Source organism: Lipophrys pholis (assembly GCF_963383615.2).
Source record: "Lipophrys pholis genome assembly, chromosome: 12".
NCBI classification, from domain to species: Eukaryota; Metazoa; Chordata; class Actinopteri; order Blenniiformes; family Blenniidae; genus Lipophrys; species Lipophrys pholis.
This window is the reverse complement of record NC_137641.1, coordinates 24,281,487-24,309,482: the sequence shown is the minus strand read 5'-3', so window position 1 is coordinate 24,309,482 and position 27,996 is coordinate 24,281,487. Positions and strand designations below refer to the sequence as shown.

The window sequence follows — 27,996 nt, the reverse complement described above, 5'->3', positions numbered from 1 at the left end:
CTCAATGTTGTTTTAAAAATTTTAATACAAGCTTTATCACATACAAATTCAAGTGTGAGGAGTTTTGTTTCGGATCTATTTGATTTGCTTTGTCCTGCAGTTCAGTTCAAGCCACAAAGAAAAAACCACAAACGGACACAATTAGGCAAAAAGTGTGGCGCTATAGAAAACAGGACTTCTAAAAAGAGTAAATTTGCTTCCTTTTTTTAAACAATGTACGTTTTTATAGGCTCCATAATTACATTAGGGCTTTGATGACGTGGTATCATCTGGAAAGAAAAGAAAAAAGTCACAATTACATAGAAAAGGGCAGCGGCTGGAGGAAAATGTCAACACTTTTCATATTCGGTGGTTATGATTTGAATAGAACTACACAAACCTAGAAATACTTATCAGACTGACTGAATTAGTGTTCTTGAAATTAAATGGTTAGTTGTTTTTTTTACCAAGGATTTGCTCCCTGGTGTCATCAAAGCTCAAATTGCATATTTGTGAGACAACAACCGACGGATGATCCACAAAGTCTGACCGTGTTATTAAGTCCGACACGAGACGAGCACAAGAGGCATGAAATATCACAGTGCAGCGACACGAGGGGCAAAAAGAAGGATTAATAACAGTATGCGAGTGTGTCCTCGTCTCCACACACACACACACACACACACACACACACACACACACACACACACACACACACACACACACACACACACACACACACACACACACACACACACACACACACACACACACACACACACACACACACACACACACACACACACACACACACACACACACACACACACACACACACACACACACACACACACACACACACACACACACACACACACACACACTTCAGAGTGCATTCCAGCAGAACACACCCCGGGGTAACAGTGGCAGCCATGTGACGCGAAGCAGCAGCAAATGAAGGCGGGAGCAGCACGAGGGGAAGGACAGAGCGGCGGGATGTGATGACGAGCTGATCTCGAGGGAATAATTTGCAGGAAATTGCAACTCAGACGTTATAATTGTGCACAACTAATTCCAGGGACGACAGGGAGCTACAAGTGCTGCGTCGTTGCACTAAAGGCACACGTTTAGTCAGTGCTGCAATGTCCAGTATTTATTTATATTTTTATTACATTTTCGACTTTAGTGATGACTTAATGCATTATTCATTCCGTGCTGTGATTTCTATTCAAAGTGCCCAACAGAGAGCGCTCCAGTGTATTTTGATAAAGCGAAACAAGAGAGGGGGGCTGGAGCTGCCTGGAAATGAGAAACGAGAAGAGGAGAGGGAGGAAAAGAGGAACTAAATGAGGCGCTATTAAAAGTGGGAGCTTCTACAGGGAGCGCTGTAGCGGAAGACGAGCTGTGGGCTTCAGCGCGGTGTAAGACACCACAGGCGTCACACAACTGCAGCCGAGGAGGAGCAGAGAAACGTCGCTACAGCTCAAACACACACAATAGATATATATATATATATATATATATATATTTCGACACGAGATGGAGAGAATGCACTTACTGTTTTGCAGACCCAAAGGTGTTTCCAGAGAAATCCTGTCAAGTTAAATGCAATAATGAAATGAGTGAAAACAGCAGGAAGAAAAAAGTAACCGAATAACTCAGGGTGATAAAATTGAGAAGTGCAGATGTAAGAAAGACCATCAGTTACTCTGGTCATGCAAACTGATAATCAACAGACTAATGTAAGCGTCCAGTCAAAAGAAAAAACTGAAAAGCAGAGGTTTTAAAATGTTTTGATAAACTGTATTGCTGATTGTCAAGAATCAAACAAATAAGGCTTAGTATATATTTCACCCCCCCCCCCCCCCCCAAAAAATTAAATTAATAAAACTAAACTGAAGTTAGTTGTCTCACCTCCAGGTTGGGGCTGCTGTCCGAAGCTGGAGAAGCTGCTGGGGCTGACCTCCAAACCCGGGACCCTGCTGAGCCAGACTCCCAAAGGACGGAGCGCTCTGATTGGCTAGGGCGCCGAAGGATGGGGCACTGGGAGGTGAGGCGAACCTGAAAACACAAGCAAATGCAGAGCGCGCTCTATGGGTAAGATTAGAGTAATAACAATATGACATACGAGATACACAGAGTGGGACTGAAGAAAGTAATTATGCAAAAACTGTAAGTTGAGATGTGTAAAGCTGTGAGAGCTCCCGTAGAGGGACCGCTTAGGTTATTATCTAAAGACACCGGAAATATCAGTCATTCATAATGACATGGCTAATGAGTGAGTCTTTATTTATTTTTCTACGAGAAGAAACACTCGACTATCTAAATGCCTGAAGCACGAGTTGAGAGGACCTTCTTTATTTCCAAAGCAGAACCGAATTAACGGTCATTTGGTTTTTATGAGGGACATGAGCGCCGTTTGTTTTTGCAGTTTCATATAAACACACGAGTCTTTGTGACGATCATATCTTATCATGTCACCAATTTGACAAGCTGTTGATTTCGTTACTGAATTAAAATCAAACCAAGACTGAGATCAATTAGTTCAACCAGTCGTTGGACCCCCGAGGTCAAAAAGGTTAGGAATCCTAGGCCTTGGACCCTCAGAGTATCTATGCGGACGAGGTAGGAGAAAAGAAAAAAAGACAAGAGAACTGAATTATGTCCACTCTCGACTGAAGATGTAATGTGGGATAAAGGCGTGTGCTTTGGCATGTGTGAGGATTGAGGCAGGGATTTAAATGGTAATCTCTTCGACAGGACCCACCCTTACTGACTCCGAGAGAGAGAGAGGAGAGAGGAGAGAGAGAGGAGAGAGAGAGAGAGAGAGAGAGAGAGAGAGAGAGAGAGAGAGAGAGAGGAGAGAGAGAGAGAGAGAGAGAGAGAGAGAGAGAGAGAGAGAGAGAGGAGAGAGAGAGAGAGAGAGAGAGAGAGAGAGAGAGAGAGAGAGAGAGAGAGAGAGAGAGAGAGAGAGAGAGAGAGAGAGAGAGAGAGAGAGAGAGAGAGAGAGAGAGAGAGAGAGAGAGAGAGAGAGAGAGAGAGAGAGAGACAGAGAGACAGAGAGACAGAGAGACAGAGAGAGAGAGAGAGAGAAGGCCAGTTTAATCTGCAGCAGCGTGACCCCGAAGTCAGATTATCTGAGGGGAATAATCCAGTCCTGCTCAGACCTCTACAGTTTTGGCGTGGCAGCCACGATCGTTGGTATCAAAACACATGGACGTGGTGAACACAGAGGCGAGACAACTGAATTAATCAGAAGAGAAACAGCAGAGAGAAAGAAATTAAATGTCGCATTGGTCTGAATATAAAATGAACCGTTATGGATTTTATTTTCTGAAACGAAGATGATATAAAGACATGAAATAAAACAGCTGTTATCATTATTCAAATATCAGTAACTTCACTTTTTAGACGTGTTCTGGTTCCATTACAGTTTCATATAGAGTTCTCAGCCTATTCCTGCTTCAAGCTGTTGGTGCTCTCATAGGTTAAAATAAAACTCCAATTTTAAGAAAGAAGACTTACTTGAAGTTAAAATTAATTCCCATTCAGCAGTATAATGTCAATCTATCTTACTTTGAATCAAGGCTTTACTGCAAACAATATCAAAACTCTAATTTCACTCACCTGACGTGAATTTATTTTTTATTTTTTTGGCATTTATGACATAGAAACTAACTTCATAAGCTGTGGCGTCAGATAATTGACCGAGAAATACATTCATGTGCAGACGTAATTAAAATTGCTTCAATTGCATGGAAGCTGCCTCAGTCCACAGTCCAGGTTTCTCGGCACTATAACTGTAACGACGTCTTTAACAGTGTGGTGACGGCTGCCCTTCACTGCCTTTATGTGCTACACTTGCGAGCACACAGATGTTCAGATTGTTTAAAAAAAAAAAAAAAAAAAAACGCTGGTCCACGCTGCAGGCGGACTCCTGCTGCTCGCCCCCTCCTGCTGCTCGCCCCCTCCTGTGGGGCTCGCGCAGGCTGGTAACAGGGACATTTTCAAAGGCTTTCAATCTGCAGCAATGTGATGAGCATGAATTAAACAGTTGGTGCATTGTGTCGCACTACTTAGCAAGATAAAATATTTGCTGCTTTAACACCTTGATGTTTGAAAAGGCACCGACTGAAACTACTACAGTAACAAGAGTTTGCAAAACAGAAGTTCCAATTTAGTCCAGATGTCTCTATATGGTTGCCAAAGCTGAGTTTGCTCTCAATTGAATCAACTCTGGCTGATTACCAAATTTAAAGTTTATATAAGAAGGAAAAGACAGGTTTTTTTTCATATGTTGAAGCCCCCCATAAGGCTCATTCCAAGGCATGAAAGTATTGCTTACATTTATACAGTTTTCCCAGCAAATACCTGTTTTTATGTATATGTCGAGCACAAATGAGCATATAGACTGTAGGGGTGTGTCTGTGTGTTCTCTGCTGACAACGCCCAATTCTTTCACAGGTAAACCAGGTGAAGTCACTGAATTCATGAGAAACTGTCGGTATAAAACCACAGAACATGGAAAACTCCACTCATGAGGCCGCACGACTGCACACGTGTGGTTTTGTACCAGTTTTGGAAAGCTTGTTTGTTTTGCAGATTAGTGATCCTGTTCGAGCTGTTTTCTGTTTGTTGATCATCTTCAGGAGGTTTTTTTTTTAAATCCCCCTCAAGTTGAAAAGAATCATTTTCAGCTCATTGCTCCTTTTATTTTACAGTTTTAAGGGATTTAGTTTGCATGTCTTTGTTAGGTAAGATGTTGCAAAAAATATTGTCATAATATAATTGTTTCATCATTGGGAAAAATAAAAACAGAATTACTGAAGATGTAAACTACAGCTTGTTTAGGCTTTTACAGCAAATTTTCACACACTCTTGCAATTGGTAGGTTTCATAATCCAGTGTGACCCGATTAAAGGTACTACTTTGTTAATACAAATTTTTTTTTTCTCCAGTTGCTTCATGATTTCAGTGTATTGCTCTGGTATTGCTTTCATTTACTGTGCCTCAACAGGGCTGGTACAAAAGCTCCAGCGTTAATGGTTGATTTTGTGTATAAAAGGCAAATTATAGGACGTGGTGTCCGGGAAACTTTACGTGAAAGAACTTATATGTAACCATCTCGTATCCACGTTGGCCTCTTACCCAAAGCCTCCCATGCTGGAGGCCGCCGTTCCCTCTCCGAACACCTTCGCCGCTGTGGAGCCTATGGCGTTACTGAAAGAAGGACTGGAGCCAAATGATGCTGCACCACCAAATGCTGGAGAGCCACCAAAAGAAGGAGGGCTCCCAAACACTGGAGCACTCCCAAAACCACCTGTGGGAAAGAAATAAGATGAGACATTATTGCTGTGGAGTTACACAAGCCCCTGCATTGTCGGGGATGAAGAGAAAAAGTAGAGGTGATTATAACGCTGCCTCGGTGTGCACACTGTGGCATTATGTGACATTTCACATATGTAGATGGTATTTTCGTTCTCAGGCAGGGTTTCTACAGTACACAGAGCAAAGAGCAGCATTTCTTTTCTGTGAGCAGTCATGTTTGTACTGCTGTGTAAATATCTACATACATCCCAGATGAACCAAGGAAAGCATTAATGCTACACGTGTAAGTAGACAGCTGGATTAAAATCAAGAGTTGATTAGTTACCAATTGTTTCTCAATGAGACAGAAAAGTGTCAATGTACAGCAGGAGTATTGTGTCTTGTTGTGCACCGCACACTATTTCTTTGGAACAGCACACTGTGACAGCTTACAGACATGATGAATACTTCACACCGACTCAATGCCTCAGAGTGGCAGGGGGAGAAAGGCTGTGCTGAAATTACAGCCTGGCAAGCAGCATGCCCCTTTAAATAATTGATTGAGCTAATGTAACAAGATTACACTCCCCTTACATAGGCCAGTGACAGGGCATTAGAGTGCGGAGAGGTACAAATATCTTTTTGGATAGCTGCGATTACACTTCAGAAACCAAGAAGTGGGAATATAACAAAAGCACAAATTGCATATTTAAAAAAGAATGACATTGTTTTTAAATTTGACCTTCGCCTAAATGTATTCACTTTATGCACTCATTCACTTTAATTGTGGCTGACTTTAGGCAAACGGCCACTTTGCTTCATATAGAAAAGATGGTCACTTACACGGAACAAGAGTTTTGAGATGAAGTGAAAATGTTTTAATATTTTAGAGTTGAAAAGCAACTTTCCATTTGTAATATTGTCAGTCAGGTAATGACAGTTAATAATGGATCATCTGACCTCTTTTCTGCTCAGCTGGGTGTAGGAGATAAGAGGACTCACACAGATGATACAGGAGAGAGCAATGTCAAGAGTTTGCTGCTTAGTAAACAGGGATTATGTGTTGCTGCACAGAGTTTCTATCATAGCCAGCGCTCTATCACTGACTCTCACACATCACTTAACTCGAGACTTTAAACTGGACTCCTGAAAAATGTGAAAGCAGAGACGATCACTTAGACGCCGTATCAAGTAAATGTGTGTGGATGTAATGAGAAACTCCTTTAATTACCTAATAACACAATCACTGACATTTGTTTGGTCCGTTCTAATTAACCAAATTAATCTCTGCCCTGAGGAGGTATGAACCACACAATCTGGTCCACAATTCTCAGATGGACCAACGCTCTTACAAAAAGTTCACTCTGTACGCAGAGAAACTTTCACAGAGTGTAAATGGACGTACATATTGAAACGGTAAAAGTTGAAGAACACTTTCAGCAATGAGTTACAAAACAAAAACAATGCAGGTGAAGTTGTACCTGGTTTTGCTGGTGTGGAAAAGGAGCCAAAACCTTGTGATGCGACGCTCCCTCCACCAGTACTAAAGCCTCCAGGCTTCTGCTCCCCAAAGGTGGCCTGTCCAAAACCCAAAGGCTTGGCACCGTTATTCCCAAACAGACTGTTGGTACCTAAAGGAAAAGTTAGCAGATGAAATTACTTTTATAGAATCAATAAACAAGGTTTATTACTGGTATGTTTGCCAATTATGATACTGTGTATAGGAGTATGATAAAGCAAAGAGTCCTGCAAATAAATATCAAATAGGGCAGACAATAAACACAAATGATTCCATAAACCAGGAGCCAGTGTTCAGATCAAGATTGCAATAATTAAAAGAGGGTGGAATTGGTTTGCAGCGCTACTTTATTTGGATTTTATAATACTTTTATTTGATTGTTTGTTGCACAGTGGGGTAGTAATAAGCACTCTCCTCTCATGTGTGGAGTTTGCAAGTTTTTTCCAGGTGTTTGTTTTCTACTGGTCCTCTGGTTTCCTCTCACAGTTCAAAAGCACGGAGTTCGGTTAATTTTGAGTTGTGTTAAAAAAACAAACCAAAAAACCAGAAACACTTAATTAGGATTAGAACATTCTAAACCAAGAGCTTAAAATTGGTGTTAAAAAAAAAGAAAAAAAAAAGATGCTTTGAGCTGAATGCTAACACACATTATTAAACCCTGTGTTTTAGATGGACAGGTAATTTATCCAGGCAGGATGTACCCTGCTCGAGTGCCCCATGACCCCGTGTGGTATAGCGCAGTATAACAAAATAGGTAAATGGATGATGTGTTTTGTCTGGTCAGCTGCTGACAAAGCATTAATTACTGTGAGACAGAGATCAATTCCCTCCCACAAACCAAAAAATAATACTTCAGCAGCAAAGGGCATGTGTCAACAAGAGATGGGTTAAAACCTAACCAGCAAATCACTCCCTGCTTACTGCTCTGCTGAGTAAAGGCAATGTCTCTGCATATGAAGTTGCCTATCTGAAGTGGTGATAATCCCTTCCACAGCAAGTTTAACAAAATGTGGACAACTAACTCTGGTTGATCATGTCATGGCTCCTGTCCTATTTGATATTAACCAGGAACCCAAAAGGGTTCCACATGGCTGAAATTAACATGACACTCTTTATTGTGAATGGCAGGTGGGGGTTGTTTAAACTGAGGTCCATGAAAACAGAATGAGGTTTTGAAAACAAATCCTTTGAACATGGGGTTTCTGACTCGGCGGAAAACCGCGCAACGTCCAATGATAATCGCTTCTTTAGCCAATGAGATCTCACCATAAGCTTGGCGAGCTTTCTAAAGACTGAGTGAGCTTACCTGTTTGAGCGGGCTGTCCAAACCCTCCAGTGGGGGCAGCGGTGCCAAATGGGTTTTTATTGGCTGCGTCCTCACTCGGCTTGCCCCCAAGGCCACTGAAGAATCCTCCACCAGCAGCCGAGCCGGCTGTATTGGCTGACCCGGAACCAAATAGACTCCCGCCAGACGATGGCTGCTGTTGGGAAGAAAATGTTGGGTTGTCCAAGAAGTGGAGAAGAAATTAGCATTTTGAGTTAAAAGTATTCATTAGGTTGCTCCATCAAACACACAGTGAGTTAATACCTGTCCAAATACACTCCCGCTGCTCTGCTGCTGGCCAAACACAGGGGTGGAACCAAAAGCTATGACAAGAACAAAAATAGTAAAGATGGAAACTTTATATTAGTTAAGGTCACATTACTATAGTTCAGACAACTGCATTATCTTCAGACAGGAATGACAGACTGTGTCTAAGTACTGAGCTCATATACTAACATCAGCTGTCCACAGACACAGACATTCCCAAGGTGCTTTGGGAATTCAAGGAATCTTTGAGAATGGGGCAACTCCCTGCCTCTACACCTTGTGCCCTTTTCCTTTGCTGCCAATGCAGACTGTCCATTTAAAGTAGCTTCATGTGAAAACACCTCTATTTGTGTCAATCAACCACAATGACGTTAAGTTTTCACTGCAACAATGCCAATTTTCTAGCTTATTGGACAGTTTGACACCAATGTTTATAGCATATAAAAAAATTTCCTTACAAAAACAAAGAAACAAAAACGAGAGGAGGAAAAATTCAACACCCAGAACACAAATAATAGGTCAAAACTCCTTATCTGACTGGGTTTAGGCACACACTTACCCGAGGGTTGACCGAAGCTGAATCCTGATGACGAGGATGTAGTGGTGTTACTCCCAAAAACAGATCCTTGACCGAATCCAGAGCTCTGACCAAATGCTGGAGCTGAGCTTTGCCCAAACAGCCCTGTGCCCGTGCTAATAGCTGTGTTGGCACTGCCTGTGCCAAATGAAAATGAACTTGCATTGGTAGCAGTCGGAGCACCAAAAAGACCTCCTCCTCCAGTAGTTGCACTGCCAGCGCCGGTTCCAAATGCAGATTGGCCAAAAGAAAAGCCACTAGCTGTCCCAGTGCTGCTCGCAGGCTGACCAAAGCCACTCACTTGGCCAAAAACAGATTTGCCAAAACCAGTTCCGGTAGGTGCGCCAAATGCAGCTGAGCCAAATCCTGTGGATGGTGGGGCAGAGGAGGCGGGAGGAGCAGCTGGCTGGCCAAACACAGGGTTACCTGCAGTAGTTGCTGCACTGTTGACAACAGTAAGTGCCGCAGTGGTGCCTGAAGGAGCAGCTGTGGAGATAACTGGTGTAACCTCAAGGGAACTGCTGTTTGTCGTTACAGGAGCGGGCTGAGTAAAAATGGAGCCAGGTTTTTCAGAAGGGGGCAACTGGAATGCAGTAGGAGCTACTTGAGAGGCAGGTGGTGTGGGAGCAGGGGCTGGTCCGGGCTCTGCAGCAGTAATCAATGTGGATGGGGTGGCTTCTGTTGTGGAAGGAGCACTGGCAGGTGCTGAAGAAGGCTCCTCGATGGGTGCAGAGATGGTGGGTGGTGGGTCTGGAGCAGTGGCAGTTATGGCCGGCGGTGCTATAAATGTTGGCTCTGCCGGTGCTGGTGCAGCTTGCTCTGTGGCAGGTGCATCCACTGCAGGCTCGGGTTCTGTAAGAATGCTGGCACTCTCCTCGACAAGTTCACTGATAGCAGGTTCTTTTTCAGGAGGCGGTGTAGGTTCTGACGGTGGTGGGAGAACTTTTGGTTCCTCTGGTGACTCTGAAGGGGCTGCAAGAAGACTGCTGAAAGATATAGGCAGAGGTGAGGCGGCCGAGCCAGGCTGGGGAACTGAGAACGCTGGCTTGATGCTTGGCTCTGGGGGTTTAAACAAACTACCAGACACTGGCCCCTGAGACAGGTCTGCTGCTGTTGAATCCTCTGCAGACTTCTGAAGACCTGCACCGAAGCCAAACTGGGCTACCCCTTTGCCAATGCCAAGTCCAGCATCTCCAAAGTTAAATGCAGAAGCCGGTATGGTTGCAGCATCTTTTGCTTCTTCTCCTTGACCCACACGTAGTCCAGAAAAACTGCCCAGAGTCTCTCCTCCAACTGGCTTTAGGGGCTGCGTCTCTGCCCGTAGAGCTGATGTGGTGGTCGCTTTGGCTGCTTCAACCGATGTATTTGGAAGCAAAGTGGGAGATCCATTGCCCAGAGCAGGGGAGGTTGACTTAGGAATCAGTGTGAATGGCTCCTCTCCTGTCTGTCCAAAAACCATCTTGCCATTTCCACCACCAAATGAGAATTTATTTACATCTTTCACTGAAGAGACACAACAAAACCACAAAACGGATGCATTAATAAATTAGACATTACAATGGACTTAACTTGATACGATTCTGCTGTAATGACTTTACCTTGTGTCATCCCACCTCCTTGTGTAACTGAAGTGAAACTGAAGCCTGTGGAACTGCAAAAGCACCAGTTTAAGTCACAGTGTACCCATGAGATCATCTTTTGCTTCAGTAATGTGTCTGGTTAAACAGTATACTATTGGATTTTTCATTATTTATTTTTTCATTTATTTGAACCAAAACACAGCTAAACATTTTGATATTTTTTTCCTTTGTAAAAAGTTATTATGCTATCTTGTTACTGATCAGATCCACCGGCGATCATATCAGATGGTATGAGCACCTTGAACCATCATGCATTTTACACCAATACTAGAAAATCAAGGCAATATAGAGCTACATATAATTGGTCATCTCCAGTCAGACTGTTTGTCTGTGTGGTGAAACAGGAGCTTTAGGCTGCAGTAGAAAATATCACTGAGAAGTTAGGCCACATTCTGTTAATACACAACCCATAAAGTTACTTCAACAGCTTGAAGTCAGGATTTCTTCGACAAAGTCCCTGAAATCCTTTTTGTTGGAAAGATTTATGCACAATATTCTAAGATTATACAACAACATGGATAGTTTTAGGAACTGATGATATTTCTTAATTATTACTTTACTTACCCTGAAGTGAAAGAGAAAGCCTTGCTGCTGGTTTGCTCTCCTGCGCTCACTGGAGCCGCAGAAACATCTGTTTTGGATGGCTGACCTGAAGGACAAAATGTTTATGAAGTCAATAAAGAACCTGTCATGGCACAGATCCCAAAGCAAATTAAAAAGTCAAGATTTTACAGTTCTATGGGTTGTGAGCGATGTGCTGGACTGCAGCTTTTTTTTTTGGTGTAACCAGATAAGGGAAACAGATATAAGCTGGTTTGCATATTCACATATTTCCACCAGTACTTACCGAAAACATAGCCTGATTGTGGGCTGGAAACACTTTCAGTCGGAATCTTTTGAATGACTTGGGCCGGATTCTGCAGAGGAATCAAAATTAGGGGAAATGTGGTGCTTGAAAGACGAGGAAATGTAGTATGCAGGTTTGACAGACACTAGTACAGGTTGCAGCTGAAGTGCATCAACAGTCATCCTAGTATATGGACACACACAAACAGCAGGAGATCGATATATTCGGGGTCATTTCTATTAAACTGAACTTGGGGGTGCAGCAGAAAGAGATTTGTGTGAGGAGTTCCCCTATCACCCAACTGCAATTTATAACACCGTCATGGGAGGAACGTGGGACATTTCTCACCCCCTGCACATAAAGGTCTGTGTTCAGATGTAAAACTGTGAGCTATCTGTGGATTTTCGCAGCCTAAAATTTCTTTAAAGTAGTAAGAAGATTGATTAACACTGCTGAAGTTGAGCTTCTATGCATTTGTTTGTTGCCATGTAAGAACAAAAGCATTCATTTGTGACTGCAGTACAGAAAGCTTCTATTTTGTCATATGTTTAGAGGAAAGTGATAAACACTAATGAAGGAAAAAAAATAAATGTATATATATTTTTAATATTGGTAAAACTTGGGTAATATCCGTAAGCAATATGGCAATATTTCCTAAGATAAATTTTTTTTTAAATCTGAAGAATATTCATGTGTCACTTTGGAACAAGAGAACGTCTGTCTTGTTGGGCAATAGACCGAGAACTTACTCGTTTAGCTTGGTTGGAGGAAAGGGCTGCGAAGGCCTGAGCTGTTGGATCCACGACTGAGGAACTGGAAAAATCAGCACAAGAGAGGACAAAGTAGTTTCATTAAAGAACTGTTTGCTGAGAGAATTGTACACTTAAGTGTGTTGGGGACGCGTCAGCCGAAGAACGCGGAAGTGGCCGGTTTCACCCGGCCACAACTCTGCGGCCATCCGAGTTGTTCTCTGTGACACGGCACAAACGTTCTCATTGTAAACAGCAGCATTAAGCTCCCGCTGAATCTCCTCCTCCCCTGTTACTGAGAGGAGCGTCTGCACCTCGTTGGAAGACCGCGATGTTGTGCTGCACGCCGATGTTTCAATAAACCAAGTTAACAAAAACAACCAGTGAGAGCAAAGCGGCATGTGTAAACAACGACGGGAGGGTTTACGGCCAATGAAATATTTAAAAACTGCAGGCAAGTTGAGAGTGGCGATCGTCACTACCAATCAGCAGACAGCTGCGTTGTTGCATGTCCTCACAGACCCGTTCCTCAGTGCTGAGTACCACTCACAATTTTTTCTGTGGGACCACACGAAAACCCATCCGGCCCCGTCCTGGCACGAAAAGTGTGGTGGGACCGCGGCTTTAGTGTTGCCACTATTATTGCTATAATACATTATGTGATGCTAAAACTGAACTTGACAAATTAGATGGATGAGCTTAAAATGTTAAAAAAAATAAAATAAAAAAATCTCCTCCTTAATGGGTACTGGTAACAAATGTGTAAGATTAGAAAGTCTGCATGACCAAGTCATCTATATTTGAGAAAAAGCCTAAATACACATTTGTAGTCTGATTATTCCAGATGGTATTTTAGCAAAGAGACACTGTTCTATTCAGATCTATGTCAGAGATGTATTTAAAGACACTCGCTATTTGTGACTCGACATGGTCACAAATAGAAAGACGTGTATCAACAACTTGTCAAAGCTATTCGTTAAGGTCGTACCTGATGATTGAAGGAACTGACACAGCTGGCCCTTTGTCCTTGAGCTCCAGAACGTTGACCACCTGTGGAACGGTCTTCAAAGTGGACTCTGTCAAAGAAGTGCTGATGACAGCTGCAACACAAACGGATGCGGACAGGAGCAAATCTCACATATGCATACTTAAGAGACAAGAGATGCAAATACATGCAATTAATGTTTTTTCTTGGCAAATGATGTGATGAGTACTGAAGTGACAAAGTCATCAGGTTTAAATGATTTAGTCTGTGGGCCGATGTCTCCCTCTGGTGACTTAGAAGAAGCATAGCAACACTAGGATCCATGCAGGTACAACAAAGCTTTCAAATGACTTAGCCTCTCTACATTGTATAACAACAATAAAAAAAACCAAAAAACAATTCTTTCAAATATACTATCATGCTTCTCATACCAGTCTTCTGATTGGCCATCTGTCTGCGTAGAGCTGCAGTGGCCGCAGCTTGTTGGGCAGGAATCGTGACCGGGACGGTCCTTTCAGTTGGTGGAGCTCCGTGCTTCACCGTCTTTGTGGCCAGAGCCGTGCTATCAGCACCGCTGAGGTTGATCTTATTTGTTGGAACTGAAATTAATAAAGCACATCAAGTCTCCAAGGGTTCATTTGTGTCAAATGTGATGCAAAACTTGATTTTGTTTTTTTTGCTTTTTTAAATGGTGTGAAATGCCAAACAGGTCTTCTTTGATAAATTCATCAGTTATAACTTCACTTACCAGGACTTGCAATCGGGCTGATTCCAAAGCCCACACCTGGCACTGAATGAATTTTGTTTAAAGGTGTGGACTGGATGGCGCCAAAGCCTGGTTGGATCGAGGGGGTTCGCACCACTGTCGGGTGGCGGGGGTTGGACAATGGAGGCAGAGTGCTCATGGGAAGAGTGAGGGGCTGTAGTTCCTCTTCTTCCAGCTCCAAGTGAGGTGGGAGAGGGTCCAGGGACTGAGACAGAGAGGATGTCGAGCTCACGTCATCTAAATCCTCGTAGTATTTTGGCGAGAGGAACGCTGAGCGAGACAAGTTGGCTGAAAAATAAGAAATGAAGATCATTTGAAGACAGCCCCTTACAGTAAACCCATCCAAACTTCATTCATCAACAAAGGCTTTCGTTTCATTTTAGCAATGCTAACAGGCTATTGCAAGAATTTCATTGTGGTACCTGGTGCAGTTGAGCGCACTGGAGGCATCTGTCCCTTTGAGAGGAAGTTGCGCAGCTGGGATTGTTTAACTGGTGATATCTTGATAGCTGTGAATAAACAGGCAGAAACAGTAAGCTGAGTAGTTTGGCGTTAAGAGCCATGCTCAGAGACCCACGTAGAGACCTGTCAACAGTGAGACTCGATGCAGAAAAACATTCTTCCCTAATCTATAGGTTACAACAACCCATCCAGATCCACCCAGTTTTATTGCATATATTCAGAATATCAGAGGTCAAACCTGGAGATTCGATCTTTGGAGGAGTGGTGTCCAACCTGGCTTTCAGCAGTGCATCCCTTAAAGACTCAAGTTCACTTTCCAGACTGAAAACACACATAGACACAAGTTGTTGTTTTTTTCTTTTAAGAGGCAGAAGTTAATCAGCTTTAGAGCTTTACCAACACAAAGAATCGAAAACCATATGAAAAACATAGCACACAAAAGGTAAACATTTAAGACCGAGGTTCTTCTTCACTCTCATATCAAACTACAAGTCACCAGAAATTCATAATCATGTGTCACTTGTGTTTTCCTTTTCTTTTAGTCCGGCTCCTCACCCAGCTGCTGGTGCTGTAGCACTGCTTTGGTTAAGAGTGTGAGTGGCTGATTTGCTGTAGAGCCGCAGAGAAGTGAGTTCTTTCACCAGCTGGTCCAATTTTTTCTTCATTTGGTTGATTATATACAAGTTGTTGGAGAGTGTTGTGAATAAACCCTCACGTCCAGGCACAACCATGTGTCTGTGAGGAAAAAATGGATTTTAGAGCATATCTCAACTGTGAATACTATTCCTTTTTTAGAATATCATTGGCAGGATTGTGTCTTTTTTTTTTCTTATTCGACCACTCACTTTTGCTTCTTCTTTTTCTCCAGATGTTTTTCCCACTCTACATCCAACACGTCATTGACATCCTCCACAGCAAACATGACATACTGATACAACCTCCGGATTTCCTGATCAATGGAAGGAAAAGTCAATTGGACCAGAGGCTATGAGCATGTCGGTGATCTATTAGAGGTATTTACTCTACTTTAAAAGCACCCACGAACACCACCAACTTTCCCAATGTGTCTGACCTTGAGCTGTTCCTCGCTGCGTGGGTCCAGAGGTTTTTTGTACAGCAGCTGTCTGTAGCTTCTGTCCTTGCTCAGCTCATTCTGGGTCTTGGCTTCTTCCGCCCCTGCAAAACCCTCCAGCGCTGTAGTCTTCAGAGTGCCAATGTCCCCATGAAGAGACTGCAAATGAGGGGGGTGGGGGGGGTAATAAGCAGGAGACATGGTTTAACAAGATTTGGCAGCCTGTTGGTGTTAAAATCAAGTTACCCCAAAAGGATTAGCATATATAGTGAGCCTGCAACTTTTTTATTTTAAACTTTGGATTTGGAAAAAACAAACAAGAATTTAGAAGTCATAGAAGTGCTCACATGTTTTCACTTTTACTTCTATCTTGTGGCTGCTCCCATGTTTTGGGATCATTACTTCCCATAACCATGAGTTTTAAGACTGTTTATGATATCGAGAAAGGTAAAAAAATTAAAATGATGGAGAGAAGTGGAGCTTTATGTCATCACAATGATCCCCAAGACTACGATCATCCAATCACAGCTCAGTGTGTCCCACATCTGTAACGTGAATTTCTCAAAATAAAAGTAATATTGAAGAACTGTCAAAAATTGAAAGTTAACAATTACTTGGTGATACATTTAATATCTTAAATTTATTTTTAATTGAAAGATAGGTAAAAGCTCATATAGTACAGAACACTGCTGAATAATCTTAGAAATCCAGCACAAGTTCTAACCATCTCAATGTCAAGCAAAGCTTTAACCTATCATCCAGTAATGTGAACTGTGGCTGTTATCAGAATCTTTATTTGTGTTAGATCACTATAATATGGGTAAGAAGCAGTGCTCAGGTTTAGGATTTGTCCGGCTGGTGTGCTTTTGAACCCAGACTTTAATTCCACCAACTTTCATTCAACACGTTTTTTTTTTTTTTTGAGAAACAATCTTTACCTCTGTAGTTTCCTTGATCTCCAAGGTGAAAATGTGAAGGTCCTCCGACTCTTTCCTCAACTCCTTCATCTCCTCGTTAGTGCCAACCTTAAAGTCCGCTTTTGCACTCCGTGCCTTCAGATCATCTAATTCCTTCTGGAAATGGGCAATCTGATATGGTGTCAAAGGCATGATTAGTTATTCGATCATTTGAATACTCGTATCAACAACAAATGCATATGACATTTAGGCACACATCACACCTCAGTATGTAAGCTATACATAAAAAAGTAAAGAGCATGTGTTAATTATTTCTTTGGTTTAACAAAAAGTATATGGGCCGTGCTCATGGAAAATTTGCCAAATCAAACAGCGAAATTCAAATAGGTTCACACTATCAAACAGTATTTTGATCAAGTTCAAGCCATGTATATGGAACATACTCCATTTCAATTAATGCCAGGCATTAATTGAGGGAGTAAAAACCAGTTACTGCCTAAAGACTAGCTGTTAGTTGTTTTGCAATCTATCTTGTTTTAGCAATGAGCTAATCTTCACCTATTGCCTTTAAACTAAATTATGCTCAGTTTAGGCTCAGAGCTTCTGGGCAACAAAGGTCTCACATTCTCCACCAGAGCTCACCAATTAAAACTGTTATTTACTTTGACACTCCAGTAGTGTCTGGATGATATGTCTCACCTCTTCAAATATACCAGCCATAATGGGATCAGAGTCCTTCTTCTGCTGAAGCTGCTTCTCCAGGGTCTTCACACTAACTGCTGCCTGCAACAATAGGTGAGAAGACATCATGAAAACCTCTTCAGACAAGTGTTACAAATACCTCGCAGTTCGCCGGTAACCGATCATAAGTAGAAATTAAAAAAATAAATAAATCTGCAAGTATTCAGTCCAGTTTAATTCATCAACAGTCCTATTCAACAACAGCTGAAATCCATAACAGTCATCCATTTTTTGTTAGTTCACTTTCTATTACAGTTAAATATAGCAATTGTACAAGGACTCTCAGAAATCCCCATGTTGCTCTTTATATAACAGACATTTAGTAATTATAAATTTACTCGTCACTGCTGAGTAATGAGCTAACAGTTACTAATCATCGATTTGCCTCAGTGCCGACAGCTGTAGAGTCATTTTTGGCATCTACATGATTAAATTGTTTGCAGAAAATATTGCATTTATCAGACACACTGACTCTTTTGTAGAAATCTGAGGGAACAGAAATGAACACATTTAGACACATAATGTAAAGCCAATTCAGAAAAGACAAGCTCTTTTCTTTCTTCAGTAAACTGACAGGACCTGTGGAGGTTGGGTACGGGCCTGGGCAGCGGGGCCAGGTTTCTGGATTGCAGTGAGTGGCGTGTTGGATTGAACTGGAGCTGAAAAACAGTCAATAATATCAGAATGGTAACAAAAAATGACTCGTAAAGATGTATCCTTTCATAAACTGTGTATCTTACCTAAAGCTGCTGGTTGCTTAGGAGTGGAAACAGCAGGAGCAGTCAGACCGCTGGAGCTGGGAACAACTGTTTTAGGCAGCGACGGACTGAAGGAGAAAGCAGGAGCAGGAGGCTCCACAGCTGAAAACCTTGGAAATGGCATATAGAATAGTTAATATAGGTATGCAGACACTCCAGTCAAAAGCAATAAAATTAGGTGGATCGGTACCATTCACTGAGATTCACTTTGACTGTAGGCGGAGAGGGAGCAGCGAGGCTCTGAGGAGCTGGAACTGGTGAAGGAGCCGCAGCAGGGGCTTGCGCCACCACCGCTGGCGGCTTGATGGGAATGGTGTTGAAAGAAAATGCTGAAGGTGCAGATGGAGTCTCGGAGGGAGGTTTAGAGGCAAAAGAGAAGCTTGAGGGTCCTGAACCAAAAGGTGTAGATCCACCCAGGGAAAAAGCCGAGGGCGCTGAGGTGGAGGAGCTCGCTGGAAGGGAAAAACTGAAGCCTGATGAGGAGGACGATGACGCAGGAGCCGGAGGACAAAGGCTGAATGGGGCAGTAGAGGAAGGGGCAGCAGGAGCTGGAGAACTGGAGGCAGCTGTTGAAGTAAAGCTGAGGTTCGGGAAAGCTGCTGGAGCTGATGGAAGGGAAGCAGCAATTTTAGGTGGCTGGGTTATCACAGAACCTGTGGACAAAAAAGAAAACGATTTTGATTGTAATTATTCACTTTTGAGCACGAGTTTTTGATAACATGTTGACCCTCGAGAGTTTGGGGCTGTCATCACTAACACAGTTTTTTAAAGATAGTACTGTAACTAACATAAGCTGATTATTGATGGTTATTGCTTTAACTGAAATAGAAAAAAAAAAGTTCAATTAAATCATGAGAAAGGCTGATCAAAAGGGGTTTCAAGTCCCACACTGCACATGACTTCTCTTAAAGTACAGAGTAAGATTTGGTTGAATACCAGCATTTTCTTTTTAATTTACAAATTATTCTTATGTTCTACTGTTGGGATCAATAGGCAATAAAAGCAATGTCTCTCTTGCTTCTTAGAAACTTTAAAATGAGTGTCTGCTCAGTATATGTGGGTTGCAATTTTTGTTCCTGTTACACTTGAGTTTACACTGTAGCTTTATTACTCTTCAAAGATGTGCCTTTTAATAAAGTCAAGCTGCTACTTCTTCATTTTTATTATTGAGAAAATATATTGATGACAATGATAAGGTTACGCCGGTAAAGTGTATTCCCCTAACCTCCAAGTTTATCCAGCTGCTGCACATTTCTGAAGCTCTGACAGCAGTTTGCAATCAATCAATCAATCAATCAATCAATCAATCAATCAATCAATCAATCATCACTTCAGAAAATAGAACTTTGGAGCAGATAACTATGAATCAATGTGTGATCCTCTCAGACATTTTGTTAAAAATGCATCCATTTTACTTTCTCACCTGGCTTGGGCAGTCTCTCTCCCTCCAAGGGGAGTGTGGCCGGAGGTGACACGAGTTGTTTCACCCCAGGATTGAGGTTGAGCAGTGCGAAGGGGCAGAGCAGTCCCTCAGTGGACAGCATCAGCATTGTGGGTGCTGGGGGCAGGGTCTTCTCATCAGCTTTGCAAAGGTAGGGGGAAAAAAAAAAAAAAAAAAAAAAAAAAAGCAGGATCAAACTCTGCCTGATGGAATCCAATACCTTGCAGTTAAAGTTTTACCTGCAAACTTTTCGGTTCAACAGTTCGACCACAATTCAATATTATTTTTCCATTTTCCTCTTTAAATTGTGCATTAGAGGGCATTGTGACACATCTATTAAGTGCTTGTTAAGATTAAATTTACAGTAGACAGTAAGAGCGTTTGACATTTATTTGGCATTGTGCGCAGCTCTGTGCTTTCAACTGACACATCAGAAATAAAGAGAACGTGTCATCTGCACACCGTGCATGCTCCGTTTATGATGACAAAATGCTGTCTTGACACTAGAAGGTGAAAGATTAAAGAGCAACTGAGCACAAAGTCTGCATGTTGAAGCTCTATACCTCTCACTGACCTTGACTTTTTCTGCCCTCCAGTGGTTAAAATAAGTATCCAGATTTCTGTACAAATAGGGAGATAACTGCCTAGGATGCCTGATATGGTAAAAAAAAAAAAAAAAAAAGCGCACACACAGTGAAATGCCTTCCTCTTCATGCCAAACCCTCAAACCCTTCCCACTCCTCACGCCCACTTTACTGCACTTTCAAATTCTTGTCATTTATGTGGGCTAGAAGGAAAAAAAAAATTGCAAGACTAAACCACGGTTAAAACGATGAAATGGAGCACTCACGACTAAATTAAAGATGCATTAGTCAGAGATAATACTAGTCATTCTAGAAACACCAGAAAAGGCACAGTGAACACTTTGTCCTCTTTGTTATTTCAACATCTATGTCTCATCTAAAACTGCTGCAACTTCCAAGTTCAAACTTTGCTGTTAACAATTTCTGTGAGGACAAATATCACGACTGTCTGAGTAAAATCTCTATTATCCTGAATCTTGCATCTCGATTTCTTCTATACACCTTGGATGCTTTCGTCATCGTAAAGGTACTTTATCACGCAGTTAGTATCAATAGCACACATAAACATATACAGTGTGCATATACACAATATACAATCAAACTGAGACAAACACTGCTGAACAGCATATATGTTCTATGATCTAAGTTGTACAAACACAAAAAAATACAGCATCTTATGTTTTTCAGTTAGAAAAACTAAAGTTTGAGAGCTATTGGAAAAGCAGGGAGATGGGGGTGTGTGAAAGAAAGAAGGAACAGACGGGAAAGGCACACGGTAAACCTCATCAGCATTCAGCAACAGGATTGTCTGGGCTTTGTTGTTTGTTATGGTCCTCTAGCTTGCCTGAGCCATTTTAATGAGTGCATTTTTTCCCCCCCCTCCACAGACATCGCTCTTGTTAGTCTCCTTGTGCTTCCCCAACCTAATGTCTCACTCTGGATCAAGGTTTTTGATCAGACTACAATCATGTCATAATGTTGCTCCAATTGCAGGTTTTCTTCTTGATGTGGAGGGAGTTTTTGGAGGAGTAAAAGGAGGGAGATGTGACTAGACAGCATCAGCAGCTCTACGTGAATGTCTGGCAGGCTGGGCCGGTTAAGATAAAACAGTGTACTGAGTCGGTAGCTGATCACTATTCTTTACACACGCTGCTATACAGCACTGCAGTGGATGCTGTATGCACAAAGAGACCTGATGGATTGGAGTTTTATCTCATATCTGAGGAGTGCTCAACAAAAACCATGTCTGAGGTAGAAACAAAGAGGAAGAAAAGCAGCGCGAGAGACACTAAAGACTATAGAATTAAACCTTGCCTGAATGAAGCAAGAATTGAAATCAATTCAAGTCTGGGGGCAGAGAGGAGGTGCACTCTGCCAGATGCCTGTGGAGCTTGATACCGGGACAGGAGAACATCACTACACATTTTTACACTGATGACACACAAGCTACCAGGGTCTACCGCTCCACTCGTTGATGTCGGTGGACACAGTGACTTTCACCGGACTTAAATACAACGAGTCTGCTGACCTCTTCCAGCTTGTGTTACTGTCAAGTCACATCTAAAATCAAGATAAATGACACCTGACTGTTAATGATTTCAGGACCTCAACCGACATTAATCATCAGCTTTTATTTTCATGTCTTTTTAATTTGTTTACTTATACTCTTAATATCCTTCAGAGTTCTCCCCCCCCCCCCCCAAGCAAAGTTTTCAATAAAGATCTGTCTAATCTAATCTCTGCAAAAAATGAGCAATATTCACTGACCATAAGAAAATTATTAATACAATATTTTTTATATTTGCCAAGATAGTTTCATTTCATCTTATGTTGTTGTTTTGCATGTATTCAATATTTTAGTCTCATTAGTCATTCCTACCATTGTTCAGTGTAGTTTTAATTGTCTCTCAGTATTGTTCGGGGGTTTGTAATATGTTGAAAACAAATACATTTTGTGGGGGTGAAGAAGTCACGATAAACAAGATTTATCCAGATTTTCTTTTTCCTGAAGCAAGGAATCTTGGATTTGTTTAGATTTTACAGCTGTACAGTCAAGCATGAGCAAATGCTTCAGTTCTCTTTCCAAGAAACCTTCAACTTTCTTATCACAGTTCTTTACCATTCCTGTGTGTTTTAAAGTTTACTTCAAAATGTGTGACGTCCTGCGGAATCTGGACCGTGTTTAAGGATTAGCCACCTGTTTAACACAATAAAGGTTCTTTCCAAAGCCCTTGAGGAAATATCACTTCACCCAAAGTGTAGGAAGGCGGTTACTAAAGGAAACGTGACATTATATGACAGATTTCTACAAACGGCTACAACAGTGGGGAACAAATCCGGTGGGTTGTTAACATGGATTCTGATCAGATCATAGACATGGATAGGCCCCTTCATCCAATCCAATTGTGATTTGGAGCTGATCAGATAGCCGTGTTTACATGACGCTGCAAGTCTGTCGCTCTGTGCAACTTTGCAGAATTTCATGTTAAAATAATAGTTAATAAAGTTTTAAGCTAAGAAGAAGAAAATCCCACTAACACTGAAGCCCAGTTATTTGAAATTTCCTTAAATCTCATATCACCACATCACCCCCTAAACAACTTACAATACCCCCCCCCCCTGTACAGGTGTGATTGAAAAGGACATGGATTTGATAAAAAGCTACACGACAGGACATAGACACAAATCCGTACATTTTTTCCCCAAAAAATAAAAATCTTGTTGAAAAGTGCTATGGTGGACTTTACAGAGCTCTAAAAGTTGGTGTATAAGTGACAGTCATCCTCTTCTGACTTTGCTGACGGGAAATTAACTTCTGCTGAGACGGGAAAAGAGAGCTGGTACACAGAAAGCCAAATTCACTTACTGATGTGGATTTCCTGCTGGCTGGTGTAGTCTATAGCTAAGCCAAGGGGCAAAGTGTCTTCATTTGTCTCAGTCACTGGAAGCTCAGCTCGACTTGCATCCTCCAAGATCCAAAGTTCCCACATCTGAAGGGGGGCAACAATCAGCACGGTCAAAACAACCAACGCTGAGATTTACTGTTTTATTATATGCTGAAACTTCAGCACATCTGCAAGCAGGTCTCTTTTATATTGTCGATGAAATGTGGGGCAGTCTTGGTGCAGCTGCATTTGCGGAGAAGAACTGTACCCATGAGGACAATAAAGAGCATTAGATGATATTCAAAGGACATCCAGAAAAGTACTGAGATGTTTCTAGGTCTCATATTTGTATATCAGACCTGCCTTTGACCTAAATAATCTGTAAAAAGTGTTTTAAATGAAAAACAATTTACACTTTTGTACTAATATTTCACAAGATTTGAAATATTGGTGAGTTCTTGTCCACGAGTAAACAAAGTAGTAGTACCATGTAAAGTAAATTCGTTCAACTACTTTCATGTAAACATTTAAAAACAACATTTGATGGATTACCTTGTCATCCTGTCTGGCGATGACGCTGACCTCAATAGACGCTGCTGATGCTGCAAACACGAGGTCCCTAGAAGAAATCACACACCGGACTGTGGTTTACACCAATTCAGGATGTTAATGACTTATTTAAGTAAGTAACAGGCCGGAGAATGATGACCATTCTTACCAGTCCTCCACATGACTGAGAAAGTAGTGATGCTGTCGCTCAGTGCAGCTTCCGTACACACTGTCGCCAAAGTTGAGATACTTTGTGTCCACTTTCTCATCCTTTTTCTGCAAGGGCAAAATGCAAAAATATAAACTTCCAGCTGTTTTATATTTCACAGCAATAAACACATACCACTATGCATAGGAATTAGCAGGTTAGTCACAGATATAGTTTTCTACTTATTAAGGGTAACAAATTGATAACAGGGAGTTAAAACTGCAACTCACATCGACTGATTTTAAAACTGTATGAACAAACAGATTCATCATGAGACCTCCTGTAGAAAATGCAAGTGAAGTGAGCTTGATGCAAGCAGCTAACAAATGTCTTAAATGTCTTTGTAGTCACTTGGATGGATTTTGCATCGTCACCTTTAACCATGCTCTTAAAGAAAAAAAGCAATGGACACCTGACCTGGAATCATTTAAAAAGACCCAAATGATTTCTCCTAAACTTTACCTCTTTAAACCGTTTAATAATACACCTGTATTTTTTCAGACCTTTAGCAAACAGGACCCCATAAAACATAATTGGCTTCTTTAAAGAGTAGATACAGAAGCTTTCGACAAGACCTGGGACTGTTGAAAACACCCTATTCATCAAACTGCCCCAGGATTCTAAAAACAGACCTGACTGTTCATATTGGACTTCACCTTCACAAGGACTTTTTGATCCAGGCCCAGGCTTAGATAACTCAACTTGTAATCTTTACACCAGTCCATTTAAATGAATGGATTTTTCAAACGTTGTAGTGAAATCAGCAACAAAACCTTTGCTGTAACAAACCGTTATTTAACGGCATGTTAAAAGGGTAAAAGAATAAAGCAAGTTTGGCTTCACACTATAAATGTATGGTTAGAAACCTGACAAAGCACCGACAGCTGCATTTGATTCTTCACCTCGTTGCTACGGTGATATACAGCTTGACAAAAATCCATATGTGATTAGTTGAAATATGTGGATTACAGATATTTGGCAAAACTCACAGGGAGAGAGATCAATACTAGCTCCGGAGGGGTCTCAAGAGACCCATCTGCAGCAGCATATACCACAGCAAACACGAAAGTCCTCAGCCACAGAACATCCAGAGCTGAGATGGACAATAGAAAACAGACATCAGCCTCAGATATGATCAATGACGCAGTATTCCTGTGGCAAACAATTCATCAAAATAGCCTCAACTAACGGCAATGAATAGGCTGAAATTTACATTGGGCGTGGCCAGAGAGGACAAAATAAAAAAATTAATAAAAGAACAGGTGATAAAAAGGATCTCAGAAAGGAATCAGGAGGAGAAGGAAAGATTCAAGGATGCAGTGAAGGAGAACAAGAAAAATGGGTGGTGTAACAGAGGAGGCCGGGGATAGTGAGACATGACAGCAGATGAATCGCGATCGAGACGAAGACTAATCGATCATCAAGAGGATGACCGTCTCACCTTTGACAGGTTCATCGGTGGTGTAGAAGTGTGGGCACTGAATAACCTTCTTTTCCTCTAGCGCCTTTGAAACAGAGCAGAAAATCAGCGGCTGGCAATTTCTAAGGCAACAGGGGGTCCTAATTTTCACAGCCACGAAGCAGCGTTACTTACTGGTGTGTACTGACTGACTGTGGCGTCCATTTTTCCTGCAGCCACTTGCTTTCCTTTTGGGCTCCAGCAAACTGTGGAAAACAAAGTGCATGAATGAAAAAAAAAATGTGCCAGTTCAATAAGATTTAAACAATTGTTTCAACTGTGTCACTCACTGCAGGTGATGCCACTTGAAGCAGGGAGCTCGGCCTGAACTTTCGCGACGTCTGTAACATCCAAAATCAGCATGCTGCCATCAGACAGACAGGCTGCTAACATGGACACCTGGGTGGGATTCCACTTCAGGTCCTGGACTGAAGTACCAGGGGCGACGGAAGGCTGCAGGGACGCAAACGGTAACTTCTGCGGTCTCAACTGGAAAAACAAGGAACAAGGCATTTTTATTAAGTGCACTAGTGCTTGGACAGAAAATATTCACGACCACAGTTGACGGCTTCTCACTTGAATCAACTGAACAAAGTCTTGCATTCACTCAACCAATTTTTTTTATGTTTCTATGGACTGTTTGAGTTCAGCCAGTAATCTCATAATTGTTTTTGGGTGGCAATCGTACTCCAGAAATATAGATCTACCTTTTCTTTCACAGCCAGAGCTGGCAACAGTCTGAAAAGTTTCCCTCGTTCAGTGAAATGAGAAAGTACAAGTTCTAAAACCAATCAGAGTTCAAAATTAAATTATTTTCAAATGGGGCGGCATGACTCAGTTGGTAGAGCGGCCATTTCCCAATCAGAACGTTGCAGGTTCGATTCCCATCAGTGTCCTTGAGCAAGGCACTGAACCCTGACTGACTGACAGCTCATAGTTGGAAAATAAACGCTATATAAGTGAAGTCCATAAAATGAAAAAAATGAAAAAATGCAATAACCTATGTAACATGGAAAAAAAATATTTTTGAATTAAAATTCAAAGCTTTGAAGGGACTTCTTTTAAAAACAAAATAAGAAGTCTTGACATTCAACTATCATTGATATAACTTGATCACTAAACTTCTATAACGTCATAATAGAACGTCATCACCGACCAGCTGCTTTGTTCCTTTCACTGTAATGCTGCATCATCCTCATAAGAGGTTAAAATAAGTAGCCAGTTTAAAGAAAGAAAATAGAAAAAAGCATTTCAAATGTAAGGAGACAAAGTAAACACTTAGGTATTTAAAGTGAAGATACCAGAAAAATCTACTTAGGAGAAGAAATGAAGTATAAATACTTTTGTCATATTTGTTTACAACACAGCAAAAGCTGTTAATAAATCTTAAAATGGCCCTTGATATTTGCGACAGTGACACTGGCAAATGTTCTCGGTCTAATGCTGTGGAATGAGAAGGAGACAGATCACAGTGCCTACCTTGTTCACGAAGGTGCGGACGTCATAGAATGTGAGGTACAAAGCCGATTCCTCAGACATACCGCAGACCGACAAAGTGAGCTCATCACAGCTCAGAGCCAAGTGGTGCACAGCCAACTCTACAGTCACCTCAGCCACTGCTGGTAGATCTGTGACTGGAACACGACAGAAAATCTTATGAGAAAATGAAACGCAGCTGCAAGGAAATTAAGAGACAAATGTTGTAAATATAAGGATACGTATGCAAATTTAAGGCTCCACTACCTATTTGATTTGAGTTTCCATCGGCCTTATCCGCAGCCAGAATGTCTTGAGTCAGGTAGACTTTGAAAGTCTTGTCAAGCCCCACAAAGGTTAACCCGAATTTGTTGGAGATGGTCAGTAGACTTGACCTGTCCTTGGGCAATTCTTCGCTTGGCTCAAAGACTCGGGTTTTCTTCATTTGACGAAACTGAAAATCCTGGAGTAAGAAAAACAAGAGTTTTTGTTTCATCTTCACCGGCTGAACGTGATGTTAATTTAGTGAAAACAGGCATAAAATGAAACAATATATGTTTGAATACTGAAAATGATCTACGACAAGGCATTAAGCAGATCAGAATCAAGGTAGACGCTGATCGTTGGGAGGTCTTGTAAATTTGTGATGTTTTGTAAATCATGCATAGGTTATGGTCTGGTGAAACTATAAACACATTACAACGTTACAATCAGTGGCACTGTGAATTGTGAAGGCTACAATGACGTTAAAAGGCTGTTTTTATCTGTTCAATTGGGTGTTAGGTTTCAATTGTCGGTATAGTATAGGTGGTGAACATGGGATTCAGCTAATATGTATTATATTTTAAGATAAAATAAAGTTGAGCACAGTAGGGGAAGGTCACGTTGGCATACTGCTACACGTTAGTCCAGTTATTGGTTAAAAACACTGGGAGCAAAATCAACCTGAAAGCAAATCCTTTGTGGCATTTACAACATTGTTATGTTTCGCAGGTCATTTGGTAGAAAATGAGAAAGGCTCTGACACACAGAAGCTGAAGGTGTCTAACTCATAAGAGCACATTGGCATGCTAACAGATAGCATAAGTAGTTAGCGACAAGCGAAGTTTCTATAACAGGCTTTCTTGTGATATTCTCCGATCGTCAGCCGCGTTCAGCTGTCAGCAATACACCGGCATCCATACCACGGTACGAGGTGTTTAACATTTAACTGCACATAAAACATATAAACGAAACCGAAGCTAACAAGCTAAGCTCGCCCATTTATGACGTACTGACACGTTAGCATCTACATGCTAACAGAACTTGTGCTCAGCGTGACTTACCTTCATTTCCCTCTCAGGAGGGGAGTCCGTATCGTCGCTCATTGTGAGAAAATAATAACTGTTGCGGTGTTTACGCCCTGCTAGATTGTACCGTGAAGAAAGTTTTATTTTGCCACATCAGACCGGCTGTTTACACGCCGCGCGATTCTACGCTACAGA

At 41.6% G+C, this 27,996-nt stretch overlaps 1 protein-coding gene across 1 annotated transcript; it reads right to left on the bottom strand.

The window, feature by feature from the left end:
* Positions 1-155: 155 nt before the first annotated feature.
* nup214 (nucleoporin 214) lies at positions 156-27,996 on the bottom strand. Its single transcript, XM_080477060.1, is given in 38 exon segments — positions 156-269; positions 1,538-1,569; positions 1,571-1,572; positions 1,894-1,942; positions 1,944-2,040; positions 5,128-5,299; positions 6,768-6,917; positions 8,112-8,286; positions 8,394-8,452; positions 8,956-10,476; positions 10,572-10,624; positions 11,178-11,262; positions 11,461-11,530; positions 12,210-12,273; positions 13,198-13,309; positions 13,626-13,793; positions 13,943-14,248; positions 14,383-14,469; positions 14,661-14,743; positions 14,978-15,157; positions 15,268-15,371; positions 15,495-15,653; positions 16,433-16,582; positions 17,111-17,194; positions 17,732-17,811; positions 17,893-18,020; positions 18,101-18,563; positions 19,334-19,492; positions 22,802-22,925; positions 23,373-23,439; positions 23,539-23,645; positions 24,567-24,670; positions 25,019-25,082; positions 25,172-25,242; positions 25,327-25,525; positions 26,516-26,670; positions 26,780-26,975; positions 27,838-27,996. Coding segments are annotated over 38 exon segments (5,925 nt in total). The 5' UTR covers positions 27,880-27,996; the 3' UTR covers positions 156-265.